General features: G+C 39.4%; 1 protein-coding gene across 1 annotated transcript in view; it reads left to right on the forward strand.

The window, feature by feature from the left end:
- The window catches only part of WWC2 (WW and C2 domain containing 2), a 202,575-nt gene that overhangs the window by 160,298 nt on the left and 25,243 nt on the right, over nt 1–17,034 (forward strand). The window contains exons 15-19 of the mRNA XM_044911653.1: nt 699–891; nt 2,466–2,630; nt 12,020–12,159; nt 14,323–14,521; nt 15,947–16,111. Of these exons, the coding sequence (XP_044767588.1) occupies nt 699–891; nt 2,466–2,630; nt 12,020–12,159; nt 14,323–14,521; nt 15,947–16,111 (862 nt within the window). The remainder of the gene's footprint in view (nt 1–698; nt 892–2,465; nt 2,631–12,019; nt 12,160–14,322; nt 14,522–15,946; nt 16,112–17,034) is intronic.

Consider the following 17,034-nt stretch of genomic DNA (forward strand, 5'->3'; position numbering starts at 1 on the left):
GGTGGCTCAGTCGTTAAGCGTCTGCCTTCGGCTCAGGTCATGATCCCAGGGTCCTGGGATCGAGTCCCACATCGGGCTCCCTGCTCGGCGGGAAGCCTGCTTCTCCCTCTCCCACTCCCCCTGCTTGTGTTCCTGCTCTCGCTATCTCTCTCTCTGTCAAATAAATAAATAAAATCTTTAAAAAAAAAAAAATACTTGTAAGTTTGCTTCACAATATGCTCCTCAGCCGTTCTTCTTCGCTAGTAGGGTAATGTATTCCACTCCTGGGAAATGATCACCAGCACCCCTTGTTTAATACTGGGGGGTGAGTATTCTTGGGGACAAAGTTTGCTTAGCATGATCCCATCTTCCCAGACTCAGAAAACTTTACTTTGGAATTGGCTGTCCCCGGGCAGGTGGGACGTTAAATTCATCTGCCCCACGGATTTTTTCTCCTCCCCTTCTCTTCCCCCGTCCTGTCGTTGTGTAGCCCTGTGGGGAGTGGCAGCCCCAGGGGCACGGTCAGCATGGGTGGGTGAAGAACGGAGCCTCTGGGCCGCTGAGCACAGACGGACCCATTCTGACAGCAAAGCTCTCAGTTGATGATGAACTCCATGTTCCCCTGTGTTTCTCTCTTTCGCAGATGATTTCAGACGACAGCTGCGAATCTGGTATAATTGAAGTACCTGTAAAATCCATTTTACTCTTGTTCTTTGCAGATACTTTAGGGTTGCTCTGCTTCCCTCCTCGACGGATGTCAGCTGTCTGTTTCGAACAAGAGTCCATCCAGCCACAGAATCCATCTTATTCAATGATATGTTCCGAGTGGCCATTTCCCAAACAGCCTTACAGCAGAAGACGCTGAGAGTCGATCTTTGCTCTGTTAGTAAACACCGAAGTGAAGAATGCCTGGTAGGTTATTTCACAGTTCCCTTTACCGCAGAAGACCCATGATTGGGGTATGCTGAGAAGAACTCTCTCGCTGTTTCGCCAGCCCTGGGACCACCACAGATCTGCCCAGCACCTCGGGCACAGCCAGTGGTGGTTTCATTTTTTTATCGGAAGCAGTGATTTCTGGTTTTCATTTTCTTATTCAAGACCTTTCAAATCTGCTTATTAGTTGTGATTTTCTGTAATATCTATCTCCCGTTCTACCCTTTGACCTCTGTCATGATGATCAGTCTGGAGCTTGCCTGTTATTCCCAACAGGAGTCTTTGTGCTGGGTGCTTGGTATACATTATCTCCTTTAATCCTTGTGACCGTCTCAGGGGAGAAGGTATGAGTACCCCCTATTTTTAGATAAAGAACTGCGAAGAGAGGTGATGTGTCCAGGGTCACGAAGCTGGTGAACGATGGAGCCTGATATCAAAAAGACATCCCACACATAATTCACTGTTATAAGTTTAAATTAAGCAGGAGACTGAGTATCCAGTCCCTTTATTATATTCTTGCCAGCCATGGTATTATAGCTTCTAGGAAGACTTAAATGATGCTATTTAGAGGAATATGATGTTTAAATGCTCACGTGAGAGACTTCATGTATAACTAATGGTGAGTTTAACACACCACTGTACATAATAACCAGAAAACCATTATACACCAGAAAAGTACACAAGGTGTTCCAGCGCAGGCATTGAGGGGGTGCCCTTGTGTCCAAACAACAGGACAGGTTTCGTGTTGAACTTTTCTCCACGGTACAATAGGAAACACAAAAACAAGCTTCATGATGAACAGAGTTTACAAGGATGATAGATTTCTTGTTGGTATTTCCTTTTCTTTATATGAAAAAAATATTTGATAATATTACCTGGCAATAAAAAAAGAAGCAAAGATAGCGACTCAGTAGGCTGTCAGATTACTGCAATAGATATGTGTGTCAGAAGCTCCTTAAAGTTAGTAAATACGTTAATTAATAGCCTTTTAAAAAAATGGTACTGTTTAATTAGACCCTGGCTCGTATGTGTCGTTTGCTGGAATATAAAAACTTTCTTTGACATTCATCTAATCCAAAGAAAAATTTTGCTATCTGGTCTCTCATTTAAGAACCACAGTAAGGTTTTTGTTTTTGAATTTTATACTGGATAATGGGTTTTTGTGAGTAATAATCAAATGACTCTTACAGCATATATTGTAAGAGGTATTATGATTTCTGCTTAATCGTTTATTTTTTTAATTTATTTTTTGACTTTTCATTAAAAAATAATTCTACTTACAAAAAGTTGCATGCTTAGTCATTAGGTTTTAGCAAAATAGTATCTCACAAAATAATCCTAGGGTTGGCATCTGGATTGGGGTTATTTCTTACTTAGTCACACCTTCAGGTTTAAAAAAAAATCCACCAATGCTTTATATCATGAGTATTGCATTTGTTTAACCCTAAAACAGGCTAGCCCCATAATCTTAATTATATGAGAAGAAGCAAATATGAATTTAAACATTTATTTTCTCTTCTTTTCCCCCCCCCCCCCCCCTTCATTTCACACAGGCTGGAACTCAGATCAGTCTGGCTGATTTACCATTTTCCAATGAGATTTTCACTCTGTGGTATAACCTGCTTCCTTCCAAGCAAATGTCTTGCAAAAAGAATGACGAAGAAAATGAGGACTCTGTATTTCAACCAAATCAGCCGTTAATAGATTCTATAGACTTGGTGAGTCCGAATTGGGGTAAAAAGGCATTATGACTAAAGGAAATAATGCGAAATGTGGAATGCTGTGGTAACTGGTGTGTTCCTGCTCACTTTCACTACCCTTCCTTCCCCAGCTTACGCTTTCCTCCCAGCTTCCTAACAACGACAAAACCAGAACGAACGATTATTTCCAGCTTCCTTTCAAGTATAGTTTATAAAAGAATCACTCATTTCTGCTCACACTTCCTTCCATCAGAATAAACTGATGTGTAGTCTTAGCTGGGTTAGGTGACCACGGAAAACCTTTTGCTTTAAATTTATACTTTCATATGTCATGTTCACATCTTTGATTCCACTGTCAGGAATTTGGAACTCAGATCATTTGCAGACGTTAAATTACTAAGGCTAAAGAACGTCTTAGTTTCTATTTGTTACGTCAATAAAGTGATAAATATTTTCTGTTAAGCTTGTTATAAATCAGCAGTCATACTGTTGTAACCAAAAATCATCCACATTCAACACTTCAGAAAATTTACAGGGGGCCTTCTGGGAAGCCATTCATCACTGACTTGGCATCTGTGAATATTGTTACCAAGTTCAAGTTCATTTTTGGTTATCTATGAGTAAAGAGTTTACCAAGCAGAAGTCAGATAATTACTGATCATCTCCTGTGTGCAAGGCACGACAGTGGAAGTCGTGGTAGGTGGAGAAAGGAAAGCAAGCATGCTGGTGGAGATGGTATCGCACGCCCCACTTTGTGGTTGACGCTGAGTAAGGCACACAGGATGATGAAATAGGACTTGGACCTTGGAGAGTGCTGATGTGATGGTCACGCTGTGGGTAAATTTTTTTAACAGATTCATGCAGTGTAATTCACATACCATACGGTTCCTCCACTGAAAACGTACAGTTCATCCTCCTGAAGCGCACAGTTCAGTGGTTTTTAGTATATTCACGGAGCTGGGCCACCATCACCACAATGTAGCATTTGAACATTGTCGTCATCCCAGAAAGAAGCCCCGTACCCATTCGCAGTGGCTCCCTGTTCTCCCTAAGGCCTTTCCCCCAAGGCAACCACTCGTCTTTCTGTCTCTATAAATTTGCTGACTGTGGGCATTTCATATATATTCAGAAGAATAATACTTCTTTTACTTAGCATCATGTTTTCAGGGTGCATCCATATTCTAGCATGTATTAGTACCCCATTCCCTTATATTTCCAAATAATACTCCATTATATGGATATACCACCTTTTATTTATCTGTTCATCAGCAGATGGGCATTTAGGCTGTCTCTGTTTTTTGACTCTTATTAATACCACTGCTGTGAACATTGGTGTAAGGGTTTCTTTGGACATACATTTTCATTAATCTTTGGTGTACGTATCTAGGTGTATGACCTGCTGGGTCATATAGTAGCTCTGTGTTTTAACATTTTGAGGAAATGACAAGCTGTCTTCCACAGTGGGTGCACCATTTTACATCCTCACCAGCAATATACAAGGACTCCTGTCATTCCAGCTCTTGCCACGTTATTAATCTTTCTGATTTTAGCCAGGCTGTGTGATGTGAGATGCTATCTCATTGTGGTTTTGATTTATATTCCCCTAATGACTAATGATATTGAGCACATTTTCATGGACTTATTGGCCATTAGAATATTTAAAAAAATTTTTTGAGAACTGTCTATTTGGATCCTTTGTGTTTTAGATGGGTTCCTCATCTTTTTTTTATTTTACTTGATTATTATCTCTTTCTTATTATTTTATTATTGAGTTATAAGAGTTCCTTATGTATTCTTGATACAAGTCTCTTATCCAATAAATGACTTGCAGATATTTTCTCTCATTCTATGGGTTTCTTTTCACTTTCTTGATGGTTTTGTTTGCAGTACAAAATACTAAATTTTGATAAAAGTCCAGATGTGTTTTTTTCTTACATTGCTTGTGCTGCTGGTGTCATATCTAAGAAGACTTTGCCCAACCGAACATCATAAAGATTTACTCCTGTGTTTTCTTCTGAGAGTTTTAAAGTTTAGTGTTACTTTTAGGTCTCCGATCCATTTGAGTTATTCTTTATGTGTGATGTGAGGAGTAGGTCCAATTTCATTTTCTTGTAGGTGGGTATGCAATTGTTCCCAATACCACTTAGTTGAAAACACTAGTCTTTCCCCACTGAATTAGCTTGGCACCCTTGCTGAAAGTCACTTTACTGTAAGTGTGATCGTTTATATGTCTGGACTCTAAATTCTGTTCTATTAATCTATTGATCATACAGATTTGTATTTGTGCCAACATCACACTACTGTGATGACTGTAGCTTTGTAGTTATTTTGAAATAAGAACATGTGAGTCATCCAGCTTTGTTTTTCTTTTTTAAGATGGTTTGGGCTCTTTGGGGTCCCTTGCATTTCCATATGAATTTTAGTATCAGTTTGTCAATTTCTGCAAAAAAAAAAAAAAAAGGCAGCTAGGATTTTTATATAGATGGCATTGAGTCTGTAGATCAATTTGGAGGGTATTGTCATCTTAACAGTTTTAAGTCTTCTGATTATGAATATGGTATACCTTCCCATTTATTTGGGTCTTCATTAACTTCTTTCAAAAAATGTTTTGCCGTCTTCAGAGCCCAAAATCACACTTCTTTTGTTAATTTTATTCTTTTTGATGCTATTGTAAATAAGTATTTTCTTAATTTCATTTTCAGACTATTTATTGCACAATTGATTTTTGACTACTTGTCTTGTATCCAGCAACCTTACTGAATAGGTTTAAGTTGAATAGTTTTTTTCGTGGATTCCCTAGGATTTCCTATATGTAACATCATATCTTCTGCAAAGAGTTGGTTTTACTTCTTTCTTCTTTCCAGTTGCTTTTTCTTTCTTTTTCTTGACACTTCACCCTGGCTAGAACTTCCATTATGATATCGCAAGAAGTGGTGAGAGCAGACGTCCTTGTCATGGATGTGATCTTAGGGGGAAATTTTCGGTTTTTCACCATTATGTATGATTTCTGCTAATGGTTTGTTGTAGTTGCCCTTCATCAAGTTGAGGGGAATCCTTTTCCTAGTTTGTTGAGTGTTTTATCATAAAGGCTGTGGATTCAACCAATGCTTTCCTGCATCTATTGAGATGACATGTGGTTTTATCCTTTATTCTGTTCATACGGTTTATTGATTTTCAGATGTCAAACCAACCTCGCATTCCTAGGATAAATCCCACTTGGTCATGGTGTGTAATCCTTTTTATGTTATTAGATTCAGTTTTCTAGTATTTTGTTGAGAACTTTTTTTTGTCTGTATTCGTAGTTTTCTCCTGATGTCTTTGTCTAGTTTCGACAGCAGATAATTTTGGCCTCAGGGAATGAGTTAGGAAGTATTCCCTCATCATCTGTCTTTTGGAAGAGTTTGAGAAGAATTGGTATGAATTCTTCTTTAAATGTTTGGTAGAATTCAGCAGTGAAGCCCTCTGGGTTTGGACTTTGTGGAAAGGTTTTTGTTTACTAATTCAGTCTCTTACTTGTTATAAGTCTACTCAGAATTTTGTTATAATGTCACTTTGAGTAGTGTGTGTCTTTCTGGAATGTGTGCATCTTATCTAGGTTGTCTGACGTCTGGGCAAACAGTTGTTTGTGGTAACCCTTATAATTCATTTTATGTCTGTAGAGTTGATAGTGATATTCCCTCTTTGGCCCCCTGATTTCAGTAATTTGAGCTTTTTCTCTCTTTTTCTTGGTCAGTTTGGCTAAAGGTTTTTACTTTTTTGAATCTTTTCAAAGAATCACTTTTTGGTTTCATTGATCTTCTCTGATATTTCTCTGTTTGCCATTTCATGAATTTCTACTCTGTCATTATTATTATTATTATTATTATTATTATTGTTATTGTTATTATTAGAGAGGGGCAGGGAGGAGAGGGAAAGAGAGAATCTTAAGCAGTCTCCAGGCCCAGGATGGAGCTCGACGCGGGACTCGATCTGACAACCCTGAGTTTATTTATTTTTTATTTTTTTGAGAGAGAGAGAGTAGTCTTTATTATTTCCTTCTTTCTGATTACTTTAGGTTTACTCTTTCTCCATTTTCTTAAGGTAGAAGGTTAGGTTATAGATTTGAGATCTTCTGCTTTGACACAGGCACTCCTAGCTATAAATTTTATTCATCTCTAAGTATTTTCTGATTTTCCTTGTGACTTCTTTGACTCATTGGTTATTTAGGAATGTGTTAATTTCCACATCTTTGTTACTTCCTATGATTTCCTTGTGTTATTGATTTCTGATTTCATTACAGTGCGGTCAGAGCACATACTTTGTATGATTTCAGTTCTTCTAAGTTTACTGAGGCTTGTTTTACGGCCTAGCATATGCTACCGTTCCCGGAGAATGTTCCATGTGCTCTTGAGAAGAATGTGTGCTCTGCTCTTATTGGGTGAGTATTCTACAGGTGTTTCTTAGGTTCACAATGTTGTTTCACATATATATACATTTTTATTACACTTCTTATCTTATTCTAATCTCACTTTAACTTGTTTCTTTTGTGGAGAGGAGTGATGGAGAGATTTATAACGAAGTGTACAGAGGTAGTGTGTGTTTTCCAATGAATTTTCACAAAGTCAACACGCCTGTGTAGCTACCACCCAGATCAGGGTATAGTGCCTTACCAGCACCCCAGAATCCTCCCTTGTGTCCCATCTAGTCATTACCACTGTCCCCTAAAGGTAATCTCTATTCTGACTTCTGTCTTTGAACTTTATATAACGGAATCATTCAGTATATGTTCCTTTATGTCTGGCATCTCATTTTCAGCATTACGTTTGTCCAAGTCATCTGTGTTTTGTGTCATTGTAGTTCATCCATGCTCAGTGTTGTGTGATAGATCGCTGTATAATTATGTCACACTTTCTTTATCCATTCTGCTGTTGATGGACATTTGAGTTTCTTACTTGAGGGCTATTATGAGTAGTGCTGCTATTAACATCTCGTACATGTCTTTATTTATCTTCTTTCTTTTAGCCATTGTGTTAGATATATAGTACTCTCCTGTTTTTTGCATTTCCCTGATTATGTTCAATGGCCAGATGGATGTCATCTTTTGTGAAGTGTCTGTTCAAGATTTTGCCCGTTTATCTATCAGATTCTCTCTCTTTTTTTTTAATAGGTTGGTAGCAGTTCTTAATTTTAGATTTGAGTGTTTTGTCCAATATGTTTTTTGCAAAAAGCTTTTCCTATTCTGTGGCTTGCCTATTCATTTTCTTAATGTTGCCTTTTGGTGAATGGAAGTACTCAGGTTTAACATAGTCTTATTTATCAATTTTTCCCTGTATGCTTAGTGCTTTCCTTTGCGATTTAAGAACTGTTTGCCTACTACAGGATCATGAAGACGGTTTACTGTATTGTCTTAAAAGCTTTATTGCCTTACCTTTCACATTTAGATCTAAGTTCATCTGAAATTATTTTTTGTATAAGGTGTGAGGTAGGGGTCAGGATTCCTTTTTATCCATGTGATAGCTGATTAACCCAGCACCATTTGTTGAAAAAATTTTCTTTCCCAACTGCATCACAATGTCATCTCTCTCCTAAGGTGCTTGGGAGTCTGATCATGGATATTCTGTTCCATTCTATGGGCTTAGTTGTCCACCTCTGCAGAAAATACTATACTTTTTTCAAAGTGAGGGCTTTAAATAATTCATCATTTAGAATGATTTTTAAGGCTATTTATAGATAATTGCTATCAGATTAAAGGAATTTCTCACTCTTTCTAGGTTGCTAAGACTTTTTATTATGCATGGACATTGAATTTTATCAAACATTTTTACTGTTTACTTTCTCTTAAATTGATTACACGATTTTTCTCTTTTATTTTCTTAATGTGGTGGATTATACATTGATTGACTTTTGAATGTTAAGCCACCCTTGGATTCCTAGAATAGGACAGACTTCATTGTGGTATATTTTACATGTGTTTTTATATGCGTTGCTGGATTTGATTTCTTGATTTTGTGTTTGGGTTATTTTTCATTTATGTTCATGAGAGAGATTAGTCTTTAGTTTTCTTTTTTTGTAATGTCATTTTTTGATATCAAGGTTTTACGGGCTTCATAAGATAAGTTAGAAAGCATTCTTTTTTTACTCTCTGCAGAAGGTTTTGTAAGATGGGTGTCATATCTTCCTTAAATATTTGGAAGAATTCCCAAGAAAATTCACCAGCCCAGCCTGTAATTTTCTTTGTGAGAAGCAGCCTTTCTCAACTAAGGTTCTGCAAAAGTAGTAAGCACTATAAAAAATGTTTTCAGTGACTACTTTCTTATTTCTCCCAAGGATGACACATAACTTATACCATTCTGGATGTTACATTTTGTTTTGTTTTAATATAATGGATGCTGGAGGGCATTAGGCTTAATTCTCATGGAATCCCAATTGAAAAGGGCTGGTGGATTGTTTTTTCATGACAGGTTCAATTTCTTTATTAAGTATAGGACTATTCCAGCTTTCTGTACTTGTATTCATTTTAGTAAAAGTAGTATTTTCTATAGGATTTTTCTATTTTATCTATATTACCAACATTTTGGCAAAGCTATTCATGATACCTTCTTATTTTCATATATGCAAGGACTTTGCTATGTTCTCTGTTCTGTTTCTCACATGGGTAACTTTTACCATTTCTGTTTTTTCTCACTTTTGCTAGGGACTTGTCAAATTTTTTATTTTATTCAAAGAAACAACTTGTGGCCTCGTTGATTTTTTTGTTTCTCTTTATATGTGTTTCCTATTTTGTTAATTCTGCTCTTTTCTTTATTATTTCCTTGCTTCTACTTTCTTTAGGTTTAATTTGCTGTACTTTTTTTACTTCTTGAGATAGATCATTATTTAACAACATTCTTTTCCAATATATGCATTTAGGGCTAAAAAATTCTTTTTGAGCACAGCTTTGGCTGCTTTTCACAAGTTTGATAATAATGAGATTATTAAAATATCATTGAATTTAAAATAGTTTATAATTTCTATTGTCATTTCTTTTTTGATCTGTGAGGTCTTTTTAGAAGTGTATTTACTTAATTCCCAAACAATGAGGTTTTCTAGTTATCTTTTTATTATTGATTTCTAGCTGTATTTCACTGTTTTCAGAGAACAGAGTACATACTATTCAATCATACAGAATATTGAGACTTGCTTTATGGCTTAGCATGCGGTCAGTTTTGGTAAAAGTTCTGTGTGTTGTTGAAAAGAATGCATTCTGCAGGTCAAGTTTATTGATTTTGCCCTTCAAATCTTCCACATTTACTCATTTTTCAGCTCACTTATTTTATCAGTTGTTGAGAGGTATATTAAAATCCTCCAATTTAGGATTATAGACATCTGTTTCTCCTTTTAGTTTGTTAGTTTTTGCTTTCTGAATTTTGTGTCTATATTTTTAGGTAAATATAAATTTAGCATTGTGTTGTATCTTTCTGTTCAACTGGCCCTTTTATTGTTATAAAATATCCCTCTTTATCTGTTCTAATACCCCTTGTTTTAAACTCTGTTTGTCTGATATTCACAAAGCTATCTCAGCCCTTTTTTTGGTTAGTGTTTTCATGGTTTTATCTTTTTCCATCCTTTTACTTCCAACACTTCTGAATTCTTAGATTTAAAGTGTTTCACTTGTAAGCAGTATATAGTTGGTTTTGGTTCACTATCCAGTCTTAAAATCTTTACCTTTTAATGGAAATATTTAGTTCATTTACATTTAATGCTAATTAGTAATATATTTGGGTTTGACCCTATGGTCTTACTGTTTGTTTTCTTGCAGTACTGTCTTTGTTCCTTGTCTTCCTTCTTTTGGATTAGTCAAGTACTTTTTTAAATTTCATTTTCCCTCCTATTAGATCATGAGTAACACAGTCTTTTATTTTTTGCTGTGTCCCTGGTGATTACAGCATGCATCCTTGCGCTATTAGAACCTACCTTAAATTAATGCTTTTACTTTTTCCAGGCAGTCTAAGAATTTTAAAAGACTTTAACTCCATTTATTCCCTTTCCTCCTTCTGTGAAATTATTGGTCATGTATTTTAGGTACACGTATTTTAAATCCCACAAGGTATTATTGTTTTATTGGCAGTCAATATTCATTTAGATTTCCCCACATCTTTACCCCTCCTGGTGTATTTCATTTCTTTCTGCATTAGTGTGCTTCCATTTGGGTCATTTTCCTTCTGCTTGAAGAACTCCCTCTGGTATTTCTTCTAGTGCAGATCTGTCAGTGTCTTTATTTCCACTTGTGAAGGACTTTTTTCCTGTATATTCAGAGTTCTCGGTGGGCAGTTAATTCTCTGAACACACTGAAGATACCATTTTGTTGTCATCTGGTTTCCACTGATTCTGTGGAGCTGCTGGAAAACAGTTGATCCTTCAAAAGTAATGCATCTTTTTTTCACTGTTTATAAGATTTTTCTTTTTTCTTTGATTTTCAGCAGTTTCACTCTGATGTGCTAATGTGGCATTTTTTCTGTATACACGAGTGAAATTCTCCATCATTTCATCAGTTTTCTTGAACATATTAATTGTAAAATCTTAAATTCCTTCTCTGAATAACTGCAGTATATGGATCACCTGTAGATCTGCCTCTTTCATCTTATTTGTTGCTGTTCTTGCCCTTCAGTCAGTCATTGGGTCCTGTTTCCAGTGGATTCTGGATAATATGTATGAAGAATGATAGAGGCTCTGGCTGATACCTTCCTCCAGAGAGGATTTAATATTCTTCCAGAAGGCAGGTTACAGATCACCTGGATCACTTGGAGGACCTGAGTTCCAATTTAACGCTCCCTAGGAAAAAAAAAAGACCTAGGACCGTAAAGAAACTGAAGCATCTGCTTCCTGTTTCAGCCTCCTCACAGCTGGGTTTTGTTCAGTTTCTCACCTCTTGCTTTCACATATGCCACTTAGGAACAAGCAAATAGCACACCAAGAATATTGTACAGAATACCGGACTCACTACAGGTCCTTTCTCTGGCCCCTCGCGTGCTGCCTGCTGTGGTGGTTCAGCTTGGTTTTCATCTCGGCATCCTACTGATCTTGCCAGTGTCCTGCACAGCTGTAGTTTTAGCCTGTGCGCCCCGCCATTAGATCTGACACCGTCCCCAAGGGAAAAGAGTGACAGTGATGTCGCTTCACCTCCTTGTACTTTCTTCTCCCTGGGATCTTGGCCTCTAGTCCTGATTGCCGGTGTTGCTCTTTCCTTGCTTTAAAACAGCTGGAGTTTGGTTTGTTTGTTGCTCTTTGTCTTATTTTATTCAGCTTTCATATTTGTTCTCAGCAGAAGCATTGTGTCCCGTACCACCTTCTTTTTCACAACTGGAAGCTTACGTCCCCATCTGATGAGTTTTTAAATCACGTCTCACAATAGATGATGTTCAGTGCCTTATATGCTTTCTATTCCCCAGGATGCAGTGTCAGCCTTACTTGCAAGAACATCAGCCGAGCTGTTGGCTGTGGAACAGGAATTAGCACAGCAAGAAGAAGAAGAAGAGGAAGAAGAAGAACCCGGGCAGGAAGAAGAGCAAAGAGGTCCAGATGGAGATTGGTAAAAACAGTTGTTTCCTTTTGCTCTCTGGGAACTCAAAGAGGATGTGTTTAGTTTCTTGCAAGAAACTTTTAGGTTCAGATCTTACTACCCTGGAATTTTGCAGAACAGTGCCGTGCCAGGGAGCCGCCACTAAAGGAAAGACCTTCTTCGGTCATCAGAGAGTCGAAGAAGGCAACAGGGAAATGGCGGGCAGCATCAGCATGAACACAGGAAGGAGGCTCTTTGTTCCTGCTTCCTTCAGTTCTGACACTCTTTCCGGAGCTGTTTGAAATTTTAAGTCTAAAAATACCTGTTTTGAAAGGTGTGGTGGTGTATTGTCCATTCATACATAAATTTAAAACTTACTTTCTTTTTCTTTAAACTACCAGAAGTACCATTGTACCATTTAGGTTCAGGCAAGTCAGGGCACACATTCTAGAAAACAGCTTCTGAGTCGTCACTCTCTATTTGTTACCGCTTCCATCTTCTTTTCCTGCTCCCTCCTCATTCTCCACACCCCCACCGATAAAAAAAAAAAAAAAAAAGAGGTTACTATAGCTTTTGTCTAGATTCACATACAAAAAAGAACTGTTATTTCCTGGTTTGCAGTTTTCTCTAAAAACAAATTTTAGTGAATGCGTCAGTTTTTAAAGTATATATGTAAAATTATTTGGATTGATTTTAATGTATATGTAGTTGCTTATACTGATACGCTTGAACTACTGTTAACACATATGTATAGCGTGTGTGTGTGTGTGTAAAACTTGTTACAAGCTAACAGTGACAAGATATGTCGTAAATAACAAACTCTTAGACATTTGGAAGGAACAGCTTACTACAGTGATGAACAAAGGCACAGATGTACTTTGTTCTTATCAGAAGCCCTCTACAATGGTTATGAATCAGAGTACTGCAAAAATAATAAATACAAGAGTGATTATAAGGTTCATCATGGTATTTTTAAATACCAAGCCTTCTTTGTGTATGTAAAATACAATTCGTTTCATATACGTTTCAGAAAATACACTTGGTATGTAGCATAAAGGAATTTATAGCTCGCAGAATTCATTGCTAGCTCCCCTGTGCCCACTGCATGACTAGGCGTTTAATTACTGGCGTGTGCCAGTTTGTCAGAAAGTCACCAATCACAATTATAGCTCAACTTTGAGTTATCAGCGGAAGAAGAGTTTCCGTTCTAAGGACATGGAACTCAACAAAGCATGAGGTATTCTAAGCCATGCTGGTACTATTACGTTCCTGCCCGTGCGGGTTATACAGCCTATATGTCATATGTACATTCTGGAACCCTGCTTATCATGCCACCCCAGCCCATGCCATGGCTTTTGTTAAAGACGAGATCATATGGCATTAGGATTCTTGTGCTGTCAGTAGTAAAACTCCCTTTTCCCGGGGTTTTACCCCTGCTAGCCTGTAAGCACAGCTGACCATGGACATATTTTTTTTTAAGATTTTACTTTTAAGTACTCTCTACACCCAACGTGGGGCTCGAACTTAAAACCCCAAGATCAAGAGTCGCGTGCTCTTCTGACTGAGCCAGCGAGGCACCTGGATAATGGAGATTTTCGGTGCTTATGTCTTTATTCGCTTTTAGAATAAAGTCATCCTGTTGTATGATTAATTTTACAATAAATAAACATTATAGTGAGTGTCAGTTTTTTAAATGGTGGTATTTAATTTTATATGTGATTTTTTTTTTAAGATTTTATTTATTTATTTGACAGATTGAGACACAGCGAGAGAGGGAACACAAGCAGGGGGAGTGGGAGAGGGAGAAGCGGGCTTCCCGCCGAGCAGGGAGCCCGATGCGGGGCTCGATCCCAGGACCCCGGGATCATGACCTGAGCCGAAGGCAGACGCTTAATGACACGACTGAGCCACCCAGGCGCCCCTTTATATGTGATTTTCAGACTATTTCTATTTTAATATCTAGGAATTAGGTCAAATTTCATTCATTTAACTTTCTAGTGCCTAAGTATGGTGATGTCGCTGCGTGTCGCTCGAGGCAGAGGGCGGTTGTGTCTTTGACGCGCATGTGAGCTGCAGTTCGCGCCGCAGCCGCGGTCGAGTCACCGTGCGTGAGCCGCGTTCGCTGCGCCGCCCGGGGCGCACACTTGCCTCACCTACCTGGGGCCTGCTTCCCTCTGTCTTGTCGCACCGCAGGTTGACCATGCTGCGAGAGGCCTCTGATGAAATTGCGTCTGAAGAAGAGGCCCCCGTGAAGTTGCCAGAGGGCAGTAGCTGTCCAGGAGACTTGTGCTCGTGCCCGAGCGCGCCCGAGGCGCAGGAGGACGCGGGCAGGAGAGAGCGCGGCTGTGCGGAGGACCGCGGGCGCCAGCCACCTGCCGGGCCGTGCACCCTGGTGAGGACCCGCGGCCGCGCGCCCCGACGCCCCTGTCCGTCGGCACCGCGCAGGCCGAGTCTGTCCCGGCTGGGATCCCGTGTTAGGATTTCGTGCAAAGCTCGTCCTGAGAGGCGTTTGTGGAAATGGGCTGTAAGAGGCAGTGGAAATGCTGTAAAATTTTTAAATGGGCCCCAAATATTCATTCTTCGCTTACGTTTTATGTAGGAAGATGAATAGTGCTATTTAGATCTCCATAAATGTCTTCTGAATATGTATTAAAAGAATTTCCAGAATGACTACCGAATTCCAAGGATAACTACTTGATTAAGTTTTGTAAATGTAAGTTTATTTCCATCTCAAACCTGAAGTAAACGTTTAAAGTTCCTCTTGGTTAGGGTGGGGTTCTGGTTGGAATCTGCTCTGGAACGTGGCAGGTGGCTCGGGTTCCCTGTGGGTGCCAGCCAAGTTATGCTAGTTGAGGGAGAGCCGTGTGGGTGGAGTGCATTGGGATGGTAATGGAGGCTAGGAAATTCCAGTTCTTTTTTTTTTTTTTTTTAAAGATTTTATTTATTTATTTGAGAGAGAGAATGAGATAGAGAGAGAGAGCATGAGAGGGGGGAGGGTCAGAGGGAGAAGCAGACTCCCCACTGAGCAGGGAGCCCGATCCGGGACTCGATCCCAGGACTCCAGGATCATGACCTGAGCCGAAGGCAGTTGCTTAACCAACTGAGCCACCCAGGCGCCCCGAAATTCCAGTTCTTTATTCCTGGGGGAATATAGTATTGTACCCTGACCAAAGACTTTTCTTCAATAAACCAGCGCAAGGCAGGTTGGAATCCTTTTATACACATAAGATCAACAATAACCATCTGCATGTGCCTGGAGAGTTTGTATTTTGAGAAACTTGTTTTTACTTTTATTTTTCATTACATTTCCAAAGAGAAGCTAAAAATCCAAACAGCTTCAGAGCGTTGCTATTTTCAAATACATATAATTGCATATTCTATATGAAACTGTAACTCTGTAGTACATTTTCATTTTCTTGTATGTAATTGCTTCTATCATTATTCTGAAAAAAAGAAAAACCTAATTGGAATGTTGAGCAGCGTTTAATGATGAAGTATTCCTAGATAAGATTTTCTACAGAACCACACTTAATCTCTGTAAATCTTAGCCTTCCTCATGTGGGTCTGATGTGTTAGAGACGACACCTCCATTTATGGGCGATCCTGTCCTCCCCATGGCGGGTCACTTCCTAACTCAGTGGAGAACCCTCTCCCCGGGTTCCCATCCGGAGTAACACCAAGCCTTTCTCTCCCCAGTGGCCCCAGTGCCGGGTGAGGCTCTGTTGTGAGATTAGATATTTCTTTTGTACTTAGAAGAAAGGAGCAGACAGGTATCCAGGCCCGTCCGCTTCTGACAAATTTCTGACTTCCGTTCCAGGTCGATAAAGAGACAAACACGGAGGAGGCAGGTGATGCCGGGGTGGCGGTTCGCCCCAAAGAGCGCAGCTGCCTGAGCGCTCGGCAGCGGCCCTTCGTGCGGAGCAGCGTGATCGTGCGCTCGCAGACCTTCTCCCCGGGGGAGCGTAACCAGTACATCTGCCGGGTAAGGGGGCCGGGGCCCTGGCCTCCCGCCGGCGAGTGGGCCCCCGAGGACGAGAGACTGTGCACTGGCAGTCTTCAGACTCCGACTGCAGACACACAGGGCTAGAACCGCTATGAAATATACACGAAATAGCACACCCCTCGGGGCCTTCTCAGTTGGGGTTTTTTTTTTTTTTTCCTTTCCCTAAATTTAATGTCTCATGAACTCCAAGCCATTTATTTGGCAAACATGTGAAATTAAGGACCTGGCTGCTGAGTATATTTGTACTTGGGTCTGTATTTAGAAACTTAAAATTTTTTGTATTTCTGCAGTACATCCTATATGCTTCAAACCACGTTAATCCCGCAGAACCAAAATTGCGACTTGGGTTTTAGAACAAAAATCTTTTAATAATGCCTGTAGACACGGAATCAGATTCACAGTTCTGTAGAGAATATGGTGGGATTTGCGTCAGTTTGCCAAGTTCTATTTCCGGAAGTATTTATGACTTACAGTAATATAGATTAATAATTATAAAATGGTTTAGAAAATACTTTCAAAATGCTAAATTTATTCATTCAGTTCAACAAATACTTTTATGAAGCATCTGCTGCTAAGCATGTTTCTAAACACTTGGTTGGAATTCCTCTGTGAACAGAAGAGCCCCAGAGCCCGGCCCTTGCAGAGCTCACATCCTTGTGAGCTGAGCCAAACAGTGAACGTGATGAACAAATTATGAAGTGTCTTGGGTGGGGACCGAGCCTCTGGAAAACCGTAGAGCAAGTTAAGGGGGATTGGGCATGGTGAAAGCAAAGGGTCTCAGGTTTAAGTAGGGTTCAAAGTAAGCTTCATTGAGAAGGTGCTGTTTCAGCCGAGACCTGAAGCAGGTGAAGGAGTGAGGACGGGCTGTCTGAGCCAAGGGCATTCTAGGTTGTTCTAAACTG

Source organism: Neomonachus schauinslandi, chromosome 2 (genome assembly GCF_002201575.2).
Source record: "Neomonachus schauinslandi chromosome 2, ASM220157v2, whole genome shotgun sequence".
In the NCBI taxonomy this organism is placed as follows: Eukaryota; Metazoa; Chordata; class Mammalia; order Carnivora; family Phocidae; genus Neomonachus; species Neomonachus schauinslandi.